General features: G+C 34.5%; 1 protein-coding gene across 2 annotated transcripts in view; it reads right to left on the minus strand.

The window, feature by feature from the left end:
- The window catches only part of PTPRQ (protein tyrosine phosphatase receptor type Q), a 218386-nt gene that overhangs the window by 11594 nt on the left and 190878 nt on the right, over positions 1-15914 (minus strand). For both annotated transcript variants that reach the window (XM_032346908.1, XM_032346909.1), the window contains 6 exons: positions 15700-15726; positions 14980-15061; positions 11805-11895; positions 6442-6518; positions 823-957; positions 502-627 (listed from right to left, as the gene is read on the minus strand). In XM_032346908.1, the coding sequence (XP_032202799.1) occupies positions 502-627; positions 823-957; positions 6442-6518; positions 11805-11895; positions 14980-15061; positions 15700-15726 (538 nt within the window). The remainder of the gene's footprint in view (positions 1-501; positions 628-822; positions 958-6441; positions 6519-11804; positions 11896-14979; positions 15062-15699; positions 15727-15914) is intronic.

Below are 15914 nucleotides of genomic sequence, written 5' to 3' on the forward strand. Positions count from 1 at the left end.
GAGTGTCTGATAATGTCAGAAAGTATAAAGATCCTTGTGCCATTTTCTGTCAGTATAGGCATTGATACGAACTGATAAAGTTGGGATCCCACAGTCTATCTTCAGTATCAGTTCTGGATTAAATAGAAAATCAAATTATTAAAATAAAGAGATGACTGATTAGGGAAATTCCTGTTTTAAGGAATTTAAAATTTTTCACTTTATAGTTTCTTCATCAAAGAAAAACCTAATCTATAATTTCCTTCTTTTTTTTTTTTCCTCTTTTCTGCCTAAGAATTTGATGTTCATTGGTTAATATAAACTTTAACCATAAGATTTGGAATTAAACACAGTGACCTAGATACTGAAGTCAGTTATCAAAAATTTCTGTTTAGAAAATAAGAGGAAAACACTGTTGAATATAGAGGTATTGTAGCAAGGGACAGTTCTAGAAATTAATTTTACTTTTAGACAGAGCACTCATATCTACTATGGTGTTCCCCTCCCCTCCCCTTGTTTTACCCTTTCAATTTTCAGATCCCTGATGGTCCAGTCTATTTGTACATCCTCCATTAGCTTTGTAATCACTATATCTCCAAAGACGGTAACTGGTTTGTTGTCCTCTGGCCAATACTGATGGCATCTGATCTGCATTCAGAGAAAATCAGCAGTCATAAGAACCATTGTTATATGGATCGATATATCACAGTTATTGCTACTAAGTTAAAACTGTCTTATAGATGTCCAGGTTATTGATGACTCACAGTATTAGCAGAAATTGCCACACATATATTAAGACAATTGTAAAATAACATCTTGTGAACAGATTTTCAAATAACTTACCCTTCCTTTTTCAAAACACTGAGTTAGCATTACTAATGTTTTTGCTCTGGTTTCCCATACCATTCTCCAAAAATCCCCAACGGTTCCTGGTAATGGACCTTGAGTGGCAATAAATTCATTTGGACATAAGTAGCCCTAGAAGGATATAATGACAATATTAAATCAACATATATACATACAGTATTTTTTAGTTTTTGAGCAATAGATAAAAATGCACTAATTGTAAAATATCTAATAGAATGTGGAATTCACCCACAATATCATTATCCAGAATGAAATGTCATTAACATTTTGGTCAATTTCTTTACAGTATTAAAATATGTACATTTCTCCATTGATATAATATTTATGAGTTCCTACTGTGTGCCAAGCACTGTCCTAGGATCTGGAGATTCATCACTGACAAAAAAACACTAAAATTCCATTCTTAGTTATTTTATATTCTCTATATTTATACAAATAAATATACTGATATTTACTTTATATTATCTATTTATTACATATTAGGGAAGATAGACATTAAGTCCATTAATAAGTCTGTTAAATAAGCAAATTACATAGAACCTTTAAAAGAGGTATATGTTATGAGAGAGGGTTTTCAGAAAATTTGATGTTCAGAAAAGACTCACTGATGACATCTAAGGAAAGACTTGAAGAAGTAAGGCAGTAAGCTCTGCAGGATTTTGGGGCCAGTGTTCCTGGTAGAAAGTCAAGTGTAACATTAAAGAAAAAAAAAGTGCCTAGAATTTTCTATGAACACTAAATGGCTAGAGTGGAGTAAATGAGGAGGGGACAGATACAGAAGATAACAGAAGAAAGAACAGAGGAGGGAGGATAGGATGCTTTAGGTCCTAGCAGGTAATTAGAAGACTTTGGTTTTCACTCAGGATGATCTAGAAAGCTGTTGGAAGGTTTTAAATATATAGAGTGTATGGTTTAATAGTTTTACTCTGGTTTCTGAGAGAAGACCAGCCTATATGGGTTAAAAGTGAAAGGAGAGTAGCTAGAAGGTTATCGCAACGATACAACCAAGGGGTTAGTTAGGGTGATAACAGGGGGGATGGTGAGAAGCGAAAGGATCTGGATATACTTTGAAGACTGAGTCAAAAGAATTTGCTGATGGACTGGATATTGGGTATTAAAATCAGTAAAAATTTTAAAGGAAGGTTTGGAAGACTTTGGGATATGCAGGTTTGAAGGGAAAATTGGAAATTTGTTACAGACCCGTTAAACTTGAAATCCTTGTTAGATATTCAAGTGGGAATATTATGAAGGCAATTGGGTATATGAGTTTAGAATTCAAGAAGAAATCCAAACTGGAGACAAAATTTGAAAGTAATCAGGCAACCCACGGAATGGGAGAAAATATTTGCAAATGACAGTACAGACAAAAGGTGGATATCCAGGATCTATAAAGAACTTCTCAAACTCAACACACACAAAACAGACAATCATATCAAAAAATGGGCAGAAGATATGAACAGACACTTCTCCAATCAAGACATACAAATGGCTATCAGACACATGAAAAAATGTTCATCATCACTAGCCATCAGGGAGATTCAAATTAAAACCACATTGAGATACTACCTTACACCAGTTAGAATGGCAAAATTAGCAAGACAGGAAACAACATGTGTTGGAGGGGATGTGGAGAAAGGGGAACCCTCTTCCACTGTTGGTGGGAATGCAAGTTGGTGCAGCCACTTTGGAGAACAGTGTGGAGATTCCTCAAGAAATTAAAAATAGAGCTTCCCTATGACCCTGCCATTGCACTCCTGGGTATTTACCCCACAGATACAGATGTCGTGAAAAGAAGGGCCATCTGTACCCCAATGTTTATAGCAGCAATGGCCACAGTCGCCAAACTGTGGAAAGAACCAAAATGCCCTTCAGTGGAGGAATGGATAAGGAAGATGTGGTCCATATACACTATGGAGTATTATGCCTCCATCAGAAAGGATGAATACCCAACTTTTGTAGCAACATGGACGGGATTGGAAGAGATTATGTTGAGTGAAATAAATTAAGCAGAGAGAGTCAATTATCATATGGTTTCACTAATTTGCAGAGAATAACAAATAACATGGAGGACATGGGAAGATGGAGAGGAGAAGGGAGTTGAGGGAAATTGGAAGGGGAGGTGAACCATGAGGACTATGGACTCTGAAAAACAATCTGAGGGTTGTGAAGGGGTGGGGGGGTGGAGGTTGGGGGAGCCAGGTGGTGGGTTTTAAGGAGGGCATGTATTGCATGGAGCACTGGGTGTGGTGCAAAAACAATGAATACTGTTATGCTGAAAAGAAATTAAAAAAAAAAAAAGGAAGTAATCACCACACAGCTAAAGCACAAGATTAGATAAAATTATCAAGGAAATGAATTCGGAAAGGAAGAGTAAATTCAAGGATTGGGCTCTAGATAATTCAGGTGTTTGGTGGTGAAGGAGAAAACAGAAAACCCACCACACTGAGATGAAAGAGAGCTGTAGAAGGAAAATTGAGAGAATGATGTTCTGGATGCCAGAAGAAGAAAGTATTTCAAGGATGAGGACAGTTAACACGAATCAATTTATAAAATATTTCTCCTGGTCATCAGCATTTTCCTTTCTCAGGGACTAAATGTACTTTGGCACTATAATATTCTATCAACGTGGGAACAACTATGATGTTTCTGATGTTATTACAGCTCCTTTGCATCATGGCCTTTAATCTTTAACTTCCAATTATGGTAAAAAATCTCTCAGGTTAAAGTAATATCAGGCATAGGGTTTAGTGCCTTTCTCTTGTTCTATTATGTTTCCATTGTTAATTCTCTTGAAAGCCCTTCTAAACTCATTTGTAAAGTTAGTGGTTGTTTATAGGGACGCAGCATCTCTTTCCCTCCCTACCTCTCTCCCATAGTTCTTCCATCATCAAACTGTTCCCAGCTCTCTATGAATCCTAGCTATGCATAGGAGCACAATTCTGAAGGACAGGTGAGGGCAGAGAGGTGAAGTTAAATTAACCTAGTTACAGACCCTGACCTGGAGTTTCCCAATCTTAAAGGATATCCCTCAGATGTACTTATAGTATCTTACTTCTCCCTTTTCCTCTCCCAGACTTGAGTTCTTTTGCTTTTCCATCTGAAGACTAGTTATTCTGTTTTCTTCCCTACCTCCCATTATGGTTCTCCTCCCTTTTTCCTCTAGCACTGGGACATATAGGAATCCAGAAACCATTTGTAGATGGCCTCTGTCTTTTGCTCCTGGAACAAGTGTTCATGAATTTTCAGATAGAAGTGTCATGGAACAAAACGGGGGAGGTGGAGGGAATTGATACATCTGACCTTTCTTTCTGAGACGTTTTCACTCTTTCTGAGGGAAGATTGCCCGAATTTGGGGATGGCAAAGTACGGGCCATTGTGGTATCACGGCTTTTCTATTTCCATCTATTTCTGGAATTCCAAGCAAAGAAGATTTACCTAAAGTCTAAGAGCAGCAATATCCTTCCACTCCAATTCTGAAATCTGCCTTAACCTATATTAAGATCTTTTCCATCCGGGCCTGCTTCCCATGCAGCTCAGTAATGATTATGCATATCATTACGTATGGGTCATAGTGACTTTGTTGTAAGATTTATTATATTACAACGTCACTTGATTATAGCAGGATATATATATTCAGAATCCTTAGTTTTATTGCTCACCCTACATTATCATCTTCTTATAGCTGCTTCCTGACAACCTGTAATATTTAAAGGGAGCACTGGGTGTTCATGAATATTCCTTTGTTTATGTAAATCTGTTTGGTTTAGTTACACCTACTAAAACTGTCAGTTTCCTTTCTAATCATATTCATACCCTATATTGTTACCCTATGCCTGGTTGAACATTAGAGAATGTGAGTTATTCTTTTGTACCTACTTATTAGTGAATATAAATGGTACAAACAAGAGATACAACCATTTGTCCTTGCCCTGTTCTGTAGTATCACAAAACATATGATCACTAGCACATTGATTAAATTTAAATGCATATATGCAACATTCTGTAAATCAAAGTAAAACTTCAACATAGTATGGAGTTTGAGCTGTAATGAAAATTAGTAAGCACAAGATTTCACCAAAATCTTTAGAGAAGAATTATATTTTCAAGGGCATCAATCATTTGAAAAATGACTAAAATATGTCCCCACAGTAGACAACGTGTGTGGTTTTTCAAAATGGATTTAAAGTTCTTGCATAAAAATAGACTGGAATTCAAAGGATGCTTTAACTCCTACAAACACTCGCTCATTTCCCCTATTAAAAAATCTCAAATTCTCTCTTTATATATTCCTTTCACAATAAGACCCAATATATGATTGAGGTTTTGGAGTCATTATCAACCAATAAAGAATTTAGAATGAAAATTTCCCCCTTAACAGGGGTTTCAAGGGAACGAGACACAGAAGAAGTTATGTTAATGGGGAAAGGCTGGAGCAACACAGAAGCAGAGTCCCCGTGGGACTAAAGGGCAGGCCTGGGAGTGACCTACATTTAAAAAAAATTAAGATGTAAACCTGGTGATTCACAGACCTGTACCCCTGGGGATAAAAATATATGTTTATAAAAAATAAAAAATTAAAAAAAATTTAAGATGTGAAAAAAAAAAAAAAAGAATACAAGACTGTGGACACTAGAAGAAACCCTCAAGTGTCTGTAGGGTCACCGTAATAAGGATGGCTAACTTTGCTATATATTAGAATTGAACCCAGTGGGTGAAAATATAAGGGGAAAAATCTTGTTTTTATAAAAACAACAATATATTGGAGCTGTTCAGAGTTCTGGCTTAGGAGAAAGTAGGTGAATCAATGCCAAGAGAGGCTAACATCTTATTATCAGGATTTTTTCAGAAGCAGCTTTGAGGCAAATGGTTGAATTTAATAACCACAAGGTCACAAGGGCAATTCCATGTGTCAGCCCTGGTGCTGGTCTTGGGTACATTTCAAGTTTTTATGTACCTGTGATAGTGATGAGCCCTGAGAGCAGAAGAGAGCCATGAAAGAGAGGGAGAGAGAGATCCCTAAAACACTTTGGTGTCATTCAATTTTTAATCTAATACAGTAAGCATTTATTATCTATGATGTGCCAATTAGTACATTAGGCATGTAACAATTCATCTCATGTTGGTTCATTTATGTTTTTTGAGCAGCTACAATGAATGCACATTCTACAGGTAACTGAGGATCAAAGAAGAACATGACATTGTAGTCTCCTTGAAGGACTGAAAATCTAGATGGCAAAAAGAGCATAAAATTTTTATATTGTATGGACATAACTATATTTGATTTTTTCTTTATAAGAGAGATTGACAGACATCATTGCATACAAAGAATTTACTGACAAACATTAATTAGAGGAAAGGCCTGGGGATATGTAGCTTGAAGTTATGTATCTGTCACTTGGTAAATTGAAATCTCTATTAGGAGCCCCTATTTTTGCATCTATAAAATGGGGGTAACTAGTGTTGTTGTAAGGAATTTTATGCACATAAAATGCATAGAGTTTATAATAAATTTCTTATTTAAAATAGTTGGAAGAGTAATATAATCAAAGTATTCATGTTTTATAAGAATATAAAGCAAAACAAATAGCAACTTACAGAAACATAGCTGGCATTAATATAATCTGATCCTGGAATACTAGCGTCAGCTATCAGCTTCACTCTGTTATTATTATCTAGAGGAAAATATAAGACAGTAATGCTAATTCATTGTTTAAATTGCCACTACTTGATTTTACTATAAAAGTAATACAAAGAAATTCATGATGTAACATTGAATATCACAGATGGTAGTAAAATTAAAATAGAAGTTCCCTCTTATCCCATATTTCCACTACCCAGATACAATGACTATTAATATGTTCTTGTATATATTTCTAGAATCTATCCAATTTCATAAAAACTAACCATAAATGGAGTGATAGACATTCTTTTTTGCATTTTTTTCATTTACCTATATCTTTCCATATATTCATAAACAAAAATATCTAGGTTATTATTTTAAACAGTCATATCATATTTCATTGTTCAAATATAACATACTAATTTAACTCATGATGATTTCAACTCACCTCATTTTGTTATTGTAAAATGATACGTAAATATCACTAAATTTTTTGCCTATGTGTTGTGGCCTATTTATAGAATAATTACGAGCAGTAAAATTCCCGAATACTGTCATGCATTTCAAATTTTGAAAGATATTGCCAAATCGTTCTCTAAATATATCAATTTATACTCTGAATAAAAGTGTTTGAAAGTGAACAATTCTGTTTCCTTTTACTTTCTACTACAAGATATTGTTAAACATTTTAGTTTATGATTATTTTGATAGATACAAATTGATGTCTCATAATACTTATTCTTATTTCCTTAAATATAAAAGCAATTCAGCTGAGCTTCTTTGCTTGTGTATTGACCATCTTAAATACCGTTTTCATTAATGGTCATTTCATATTATAATATTTTTCTATTTAAAAATATTTTATACAAAGATATATCATGTTACAATTTTAATACACACTACATGTATTGAAATAATCTTCTAATTTTTTGACCCTATCCATCAATGTACCTAGCCTAGCTATCTTGCCATACATAAAATGTACATTTTTTAATAATCAAAATTAAAAGTTTTTTTCCTCATAGCATCATGATGACTTCTTGTGTTATTTCATACAAATGTGTCTTTCACACCAATATTATTATTTTTACAAATCTTCCATTCATATTTTCTTCTAGAACTTCAATGGTTTTTCTGCTTTTAACTATTTCAATCTTTGATCCATTGGGATTTATTATTATTTTTTATGGAAGTAGGTAAAATCTATCTTCTATTGTTTGTTTCTTTGTTGCCATTTGGAGCAATGAAGTCCCAGTTTCTTAATATTTCCTCACTTCCCCCTTATTCAAAATACCACTCTTATTATACACAAGGTTGCTCCATGTATTTCTAAGACTATTTCTGGACTATTTATTCACTTCCATTAATTTATCTGCCCATTCTTTCTTTAATACCAAACCTTTAATTATTATTCTTTAGACTATTTTAAGATCTGATAACATTAGATTCCCCCAATCATTATTTTTCTTCAAAAAAGGGGTTCATATTTTTTTTTTTGAGGATTTTTACCAAGTTGGTATATGGGTATCTCAATTGGAATGTCCAGTGCTAGTTTTAGCAAGGAATGGAAATGATACAAAATACCTATTATACATAATTATTTTGATTTTTTTTTTAAATCTCATTGGGAAGGCACTCAGTAGTGGAGGAAAATGGGTAAATGGTGGGTTTGAATTCCAAAATTCAAATGAATGGCCATTCATTTAGAGCCGTTCAAATATGAGTGGCTTTAGGTGCATTTCTTAACTTCTCTGCTCCTTCACTACCTCACCTATAATATACAGTTACAATATTTATTTCGTAGAATCCTCATGAAGAAAACGTACATGAAAGCTTATGGAACTTCTAAAGCTGAATAGGATTTAATTAAACTTAAGCACATGCTACTTTTCCAACTTTTTGTATTGTTAGTGATTCAAATGACCTGCCTGATATGCTTAGAGATGGGGAATGTTTAAGCAAATTTATGCAAATGATTTATGTCCCAAAGACTTTGAATTTGGTATGACCTAACTATTTTAATGACATTGTGGCTATTCCTGTAACTTAGGAAGGGAAGCCATCAGGTTTCTGTTCATGCGATATGCCTGCTTGTAACTATATGAGTCAACCACAAGCTAAAACTTTTCTTCGTGGTGTTGGAACATTTCTGAAGGTCATAGTGTCCTGTCAAACCGAGATTTGGAAATCTCTTCTGCAAGCATTTGCTGCTAATTCTAGTATCTTAAAGCCCTGTAAGCTAATATCTTCTAAAATGCACTGTGATATTTGAAATCCTACTTCCTGCATTACTCAGGGGAAACAATGCACTTCACTAAGCTGTCTCAAGCTAAAATTCAGAGTCTATTAAAATGAATTCATTCTCTACGGGAGGAAAAAAACGTTTCTTCAGCTTAATGGCTTCTCTGCAAGCACAGTGGGAGAATATATTAAGTTTAAACATCTCATTTGCTTGTTCTGTGTGTGTGTGTGTGTGTGTGTGTGTGTGTGTGTGGCCGGGGAGTACTTGCCATCAGAAGTGGCTGAGTTTAGAGCTTGTCTTCTCACTGAGGTTAGGGAAGTGGGTTTGTTATATCCAGACTATACACCCCAAGGGCCTGTTATTAAATCTTATTCACCCCCAAAATTAACAGCTTTAAAAATAAGCAATCTATTGATTACTAACAATCATAAGAATTAACATCAAGAGCTTTCCATGTTCCAGTATTGGGCAAAGTGATTTACGTAATTATTTCATTTAATCCTCCCTATAACCTTATGAAGTGGACACCACGGAACAGTATGTCCAGTCACTAAGGCAGCTAGTAGGTTCACAGGATTGTAGCCCAGGAAGTTTGATCAGAGCCCACACATTCTTAACATTTTTACTACATAGCTGGCAGTACATAGTTAGCTGGATCAATAAATTATTCTCATCACATTCTTGAAAAATAGAGAAATCTACCTAACAAAATTATTTCTTATAGGAGCTCCAACTCTCTAAGAGCACAGTTAAGAAAAAGATTTTCTACAAATGCATTACAGGATATTGAATGTAGATGCAATACACTTGAAAAGTTATTGTAAGTTTTCTGTACTGAAATGAAGAAGAAAGCAGAAAACAATTGGACATTATCCATTTGACTCTAGCAAAGGTGAAAAATGTATGAAATGCCAATTATAATATCCCAAACACTCTTGATTTATAACATAATTCCATCATCAACAATTACTATTTGTCTTAGCTTCTTAGATTAGAAGAAATTGGGCAATCAGACTTTTCAGGTCTCCTTGTTGTTTTAAGGTTATTCACTTTCCTTGACCACTCTTATTCTCTTCCTATCCTATAAGTAATAATCTATATGGTCTGACTTTTCTTTCAGCCGGGATGTGAATCTGAATAATAATGTACTGGGATCTTCATAATAAAAGAGTGATTAAAAAATATCTTGGGTTGCCTGGGTGACTCAGTCAGTTGGGCGTCTGACTCTTGATTTTGCCTCAGGTCATGATTTTGGGGTTGAGAGATTGAGACTGTGTCAGGCTCTGTGATCGGGCAGAAGTGTATGCTCTGCGTGAGATTCTACCCCTCCCTCTCCTGCTGCCCTTCCTTCTGCTTGCACTCTCTCTCTCTCTCTCTTAAAATCTTAAAAAATATCTTGCTACTGTGTCAAATTTTTATGTATTTTAAATTAGATACTCTTTGGTCTTTGGAAATAAGTTAGCTGTATTTGGTTTGCTTATTTTATATATACTGATGTAAGTTACTCCAGCCAAATATATGATTGTAAATAAATATTAAATATTCCTTAGAAACTGTCTTTTTAAAAAAAGATTTCTTATTTATTTATTTTTAAGAGAGAGGGAGAGAGAGAACATGGGAGCGCACAAGTCAGGGGAGGAACAGAGGGAGAAGCAGGCTTCCCACTGAGCAGGGAGCCTGGTGCAGAACTTGATTCCGGGACCCTGAGATCAGGACTTCAGCTGAAGGTAGACGCTTAACTGACTGAGCCACCCAGGCACTCAGTAACTGTCTTTCAATCAGATTACAGTGTTTATTTTCACAGAACAGCACTGAATAGGCATGAACCAGTACCAAAGAAATTTAGGTAACGACAAATATAAAAACACGAGAATTTCCGTTATCTTTTAAATTTACGATGCATCGAAACCAGGTTAACTCTCTGAAAAGGAAAACAAAAGGACCTATTGAGAAACTGTGCCACAGAAATTTAGAGAGTCTATACTAACATTCCTTACTTCCTACAAAAGAGTCTGGTTTGTCAACTTGCTCCTAAAGTCATTTACTTATGACTTGCTTTGTTCCAGAAAGGATTTGGGGTGATTAGAGCTATTTGCATTTTCATTTTATCCTAATTCTTGGGAATTATCAGATTCCACTAGATTACTACTTCCTATATCACATTTCCCTAAATTTGTTTACTTCATGCCTCAGTTATCCTTGAGTTCTAGAATATCAGAATTCAGTCCATGTCCTCCTATCTATATCCTTTATGATTTTACACTCTGTTATTGTATCCTCCTTCAATCTATGTCTTTCTAGACAGAAGAGTTAATTCTTCAGTAAGGAATTTTCCCAATATAGTTTTGAAAATGCACAGAACATACAAAAATGTATATTTATTAAAAATACTTTCAGATTAGGAACATTTTAAAATTCTAGATTTTGAAGCAATAGTAACAATATTTTAGAATATCACAAAAAGCGTATTGAATCAGAATATAGATAGGAGGCACATCTGTTCAAAAAATGTAATATCAAATATATAGCTATTATGAACAGAATTTTTCTTTCACATCATTGCTAATTCTTAAAGTGACAATACAGTTTTTCTTATTGATTGAAAAATGAAGTTTTATTTACTATGGTGAGACACTACCCTGTTTCCTTTGTAAAACCAATCCTGGTAAGCACACATTTGCTTTGATCTCCAAGGAATATTTCGCAATACAACTTTTATATTCTATAAGAAAGCACTGCCCAGCTTTTAAGGGAAATGAATGCACAAAGTTACGTTTCTCTTTTCACTGGAGAACTAGATCTGTAGGAAGATGTTAGAGAGATTCATTACTTGGGTTAAATTACAAAGCTAAGAAAATATTAGGTCTACAGTTTCTTGCACCTGCATAAGTGAACCTTGTATGAACAAGCTGAAAATCATGTACATTATCTTTACTAAAGATTAACAAAGCAAGAGAGATACCATTTGAAAATTACTGCTAATAAAATGCATCATTATAATTTGATTAATATGTAATATAATAGGTTTAAGAAATAAAAAGACTAAGATGCATTTGGTGCTCATTTTAAAAAACCAGAGACAGTAAGGGCACATACATGGTTTTATGTTTGGAAAGCGGTTTTTTGCTCGGTTCCAAGGCAGATCAGCATCAGTTGAAGAAAGATCCTGAAGAAATTTTGGTAGTTCCTGTGGAATGAAGTCATTGCAAAGTTGAGATTTATTTCGGAGGTAAACAAGAAATTCTACTTAGGAAAAAAACATTCTTTATTCTAAACCTTTTTACTTTTAAATTATAAACACCTCTCATAACTGCAGAAACAAGGTCAAATTAATAGCAATGAACTTCCACAACCGTTTACTGAAAATGTCCTGAATAAAATTGGCAAGTTGGGCTGTTGCTTCCTCTGGGATAATTTCTTTGTACTTTTGGAAGCCCTAAGATGTGGCAACCGTGTTAATAATAGCCTTCTCTATACTTTATTAATGGTTTCATCAGGAACACACTGATTATTATTTAATATTTTAATGTCTACTTAGTAGGGGAAGGGAGTTCAGTGATTTATTTTTTGTTTTTTCTCCTCAGGCAGTGTGATTTCATGCCTATTAATTGGTAAAACATTGGTCAGTTTAAGAAGATGCCAAAGGTCAATTTCCGTTCTCAGTAGGCATTGTTAAATCGATACTGGAATGCAAAGGTGCGACTAAGAATTATCAGACACAGATGAAGGGTCAAGGAGATCCGTTATTGACATTTTGGTAAAAAATGATATTACCCCTTCATCCTTAAGAAAGTTGGTGCAAGAAAATGCATTCATTATTTTGTTGAGCTGGTGTTTTATATTTACAAAGTTTATAGTTTTTCATTTTAGAAATGTCTCAACTTGCCAAATTCCTTAAAAAAGTATTAAGAATTTGTGTTTCTACAATTTTTTCAACATTTATTAGATGAGTCTCCCTTTCCCCCTTATGTTTGGAAAGCGGTTTGAAACATAAGCATTTGAAATCTGGTGTATTGGCATAAAAGGCTTAGAAAAAATGTGTTTAACTAAGTAGGGAATCTTAGGATAGTTTCCCTGTGTCAAGGTGTTGGGAATATATGTCCGTGTGTCCGTAAGAGACAAAGGAATAGGGGGGAAACACAGGTGAAATGGAAATCTCCTGAAAGCTGGTACTTTTTTTTCTGTAATTATTTCACATAGAAGTTTCCATTCATAGATTTAAATGACTGTGGCCTTGATAATCAATACCCAATTACCAGGTTGAGTGTTTGGATAGTAATGTCACACTTGGCAGCCTTTTTCTTATCAGAGAACACAGGCCTTCCAGCATCCTCTGTAGTTCTTTCTTCTATTGTTTTTTCTGTTCAGTGGAATCTCAGATGAGTAAGACTGTTCTTCATCTTTTTGCTTTTGCATTCTTTCTCCCTCTCTGGGATATTCTTCCCCTCTCTGTCTACCCATTGGTCTTCTGTTTGTCCCAAAGTGCATCAAACGGTACCTTTTTGTGCATGCTTTTCTAACTGTTATCCAAATAATGTCAGTCCTCACTTCTGTCTGCACATCTCTGTCTCAATTCAGTGTATTTATGTATTATTTGTGCAGATCTGCAGTTCTTAACATAGTATGAGCTTCCTTATGGTAAAAGTCATCATCCTAATCTAATAGCTATTAGTGCTTGTATCAGCCACTATTCTTAGTGTTATACACATTCGATCATTTTAGTGTCCACAGCTCAGTGAGGAAAATGTTAGTATTTTACAAATGAGGATATTGAGGAACAGAGAGTTTATGTGGTTTGTTCAAAGTCGCTTAACTATTAAGTGTTGAATTGATATATATTAATATGCCAAATATTTTTTTAGAACATTTTATTTATTGTTTGACAGAGAGAGACACAGCAAGAGAGGGAACACAAGCAAGGGGAGTAGGAGAGGGAGAACAGAACAGGCTTTCCGCAGAGCAAGGAGCCGGAGACGGGGCTCGATCCCAGGACCCTGGGATCATGACCTGAGCTGAAGACAGACACTTAATGACCGAGCCACCCAGGCGCCCCAGTATTTAAGAAAGTTTTTAAAACCATGATCTCCAAAGAGGTTGAACTAGAAATTTTCTCAATGTAATATATGTGAAAATGTTGTCGCTAATAGAACTTTTCATCTACTCAGTCATGCATAATGTAATTATATTTGCTCCTATTATAGTGAAATTACACTTTTGCTCTTGAAAAATTACAAGTTCTCGCTGTGTAAATGCTAAGAAAAGTTTTATGGTACCATCGATTTTGTTAAGTCCAGGCCAATATTACTTAAGAAGCATAACCAAAGAGCTGTAGGAAATACCATTAATCTTCTCACATTTTGTTATTATTCCCTGAGAGGCTGAAATAGTATAATCCTGAATTATTCAAGCCAATTGCTTAATTCTTTGTTTCATAGGTTCACACACTAAAAATTTCATGGAAAAAAAAAGAAAATTGTTGGTGACATTTAGAAATCCATTTTACTTATATAATACAAAATAATTATATAAGTTTGGAAAGAGGTATACAAGTTTTAAAAAAGCTTATTTATAGATCTGATATATACCTCATGCATTAATATAATTTCAATTTTATAGATATATAAAATGCTAAAAGCAATATAATTAATCTTAACTTTTAAAAAGTGTTGAAGTGGAATTTTCTTCACTTCATGTATTCTCCATAAGGTGATATGTACTTATTTCATAGTAACTAAAAACTAAGCCTCATAAAACATGGATATTTTTACTTTTAGATAGTTCTAGAAATACCACTTTTGTATTTTCTGGAAACATCATGCTCTGTTCTCAGGTTCATCTATATCCCTAACATAAACTAAGTGGCAAATATAAAATGGAATTATTTAGTCTCTAAATATAAAATCATTATTTAAATATAAAACCCCATGTATGGTAAAGCCTAAATCTCACACACCAGCAAAAACCAATGAATGCAACTTTCCAGATTCCCGTGTATATCTGGATGAAAGAGCAGGAATGAGGCCAGGCTGCCATTGCTAGGGAGGTCTGAAGAGGAGAACCCTTTCCTCACACAGTAGGTGAGTAATTCTGTTCAGGTTGCACCAGAGGCCATCCCGTGTAACATTACTATCCAAACAATCAACCTGGTAATTGGGTATTGATTATCAAGGCCAGAGTCCTTCATGGCCTTGCCTTCTTAAAATGGACATGAAATGTGACACATGAAAGGACTGGAGGTCTGGCAATGTTGTGACAACTGCTGGTAACATACCGAAAATTCTTCTTGAAACTTTAGGTTGTTGTTTGTGCAAAGCTCTTCAACGTGTTGCAGGAAGGTCTTCTTGCTTACCGGCCTCCAAGCAAAGAGAGGTAGAAAATGGAATTATATTAGATTGGCACTGGCTGTACGATGAACAAGTCAAAGAACAGCAGACATTTCAAAACCCATAACCACATAGCCCTTTAAAGTCACTCTGCCATGTTGACAAAATTAACTTTTCCCCTGTAAGTGTGCTTTCTTTGTATCGGTGGCACCAAAGCCTTTCCATTTTTAAGTGACTTTATATGATGATTTCACATTGTAAGGGAAAAAGTTATTCAAGTAAATATAAGGGCATAAAGTTATCATTGAGCCCTAAAGCACATAATACCTCTTTGTCATACAGAAAACATTTTATACATTATAAGGTTTTAGAAGATATAAAATATTGCAGTGACCTCATTCTCATAATGACATGGTTTTTAAACCCTAAGGAGTTTAAATATCCCCGTATTACTTCCCAAGCTAAAATACAGACATGCAAGCTTCACCCCAGAGAGAGAGAAAGCATTTCTCCAGTTACCATGCAATTAGTCATGCTTTTATGATTTATATCCAGCTTGGAGGCTTTTCTAGCAAACATACAAAAAAGGAACCACACATTAAGATTCATTGAGTCAGTGAATTTAACAATGACATTCAAAAAGAAGAAAAGATATTTAACAAACTTACTTGATGGATTTTCTATAACTAAGTAACCTGCAACAGAGATTGTGTTAAATGCATGATAAGTTGAGGGTATAGCTCTTTCTGAAAGAGTTCTAGATTAAAATCAGATAAATAAAATAAATCCATAGTGTAGGATGTGCTATGCCTTTCCCTGATATGCAATCATTATTCTAAATTCTATTTCCTTTTTCTAACTCATATTATTTGGGCTCAAATAT

The sequence above is a fragment of the Mustela erminea genome, chromosome 6 (genome assembly GCF_009829155.1).
Source record: "Mustela erminea isolate mMusErm1 chromosome 6, mMusErm1.Pri, whole genome shotgun sequence".
Lineage (NCBI taxonomy): Eukaryota > Metazoa > Chordata > Mammalia > Carnivora > Mustelidae > Mustela > Mustela erminea.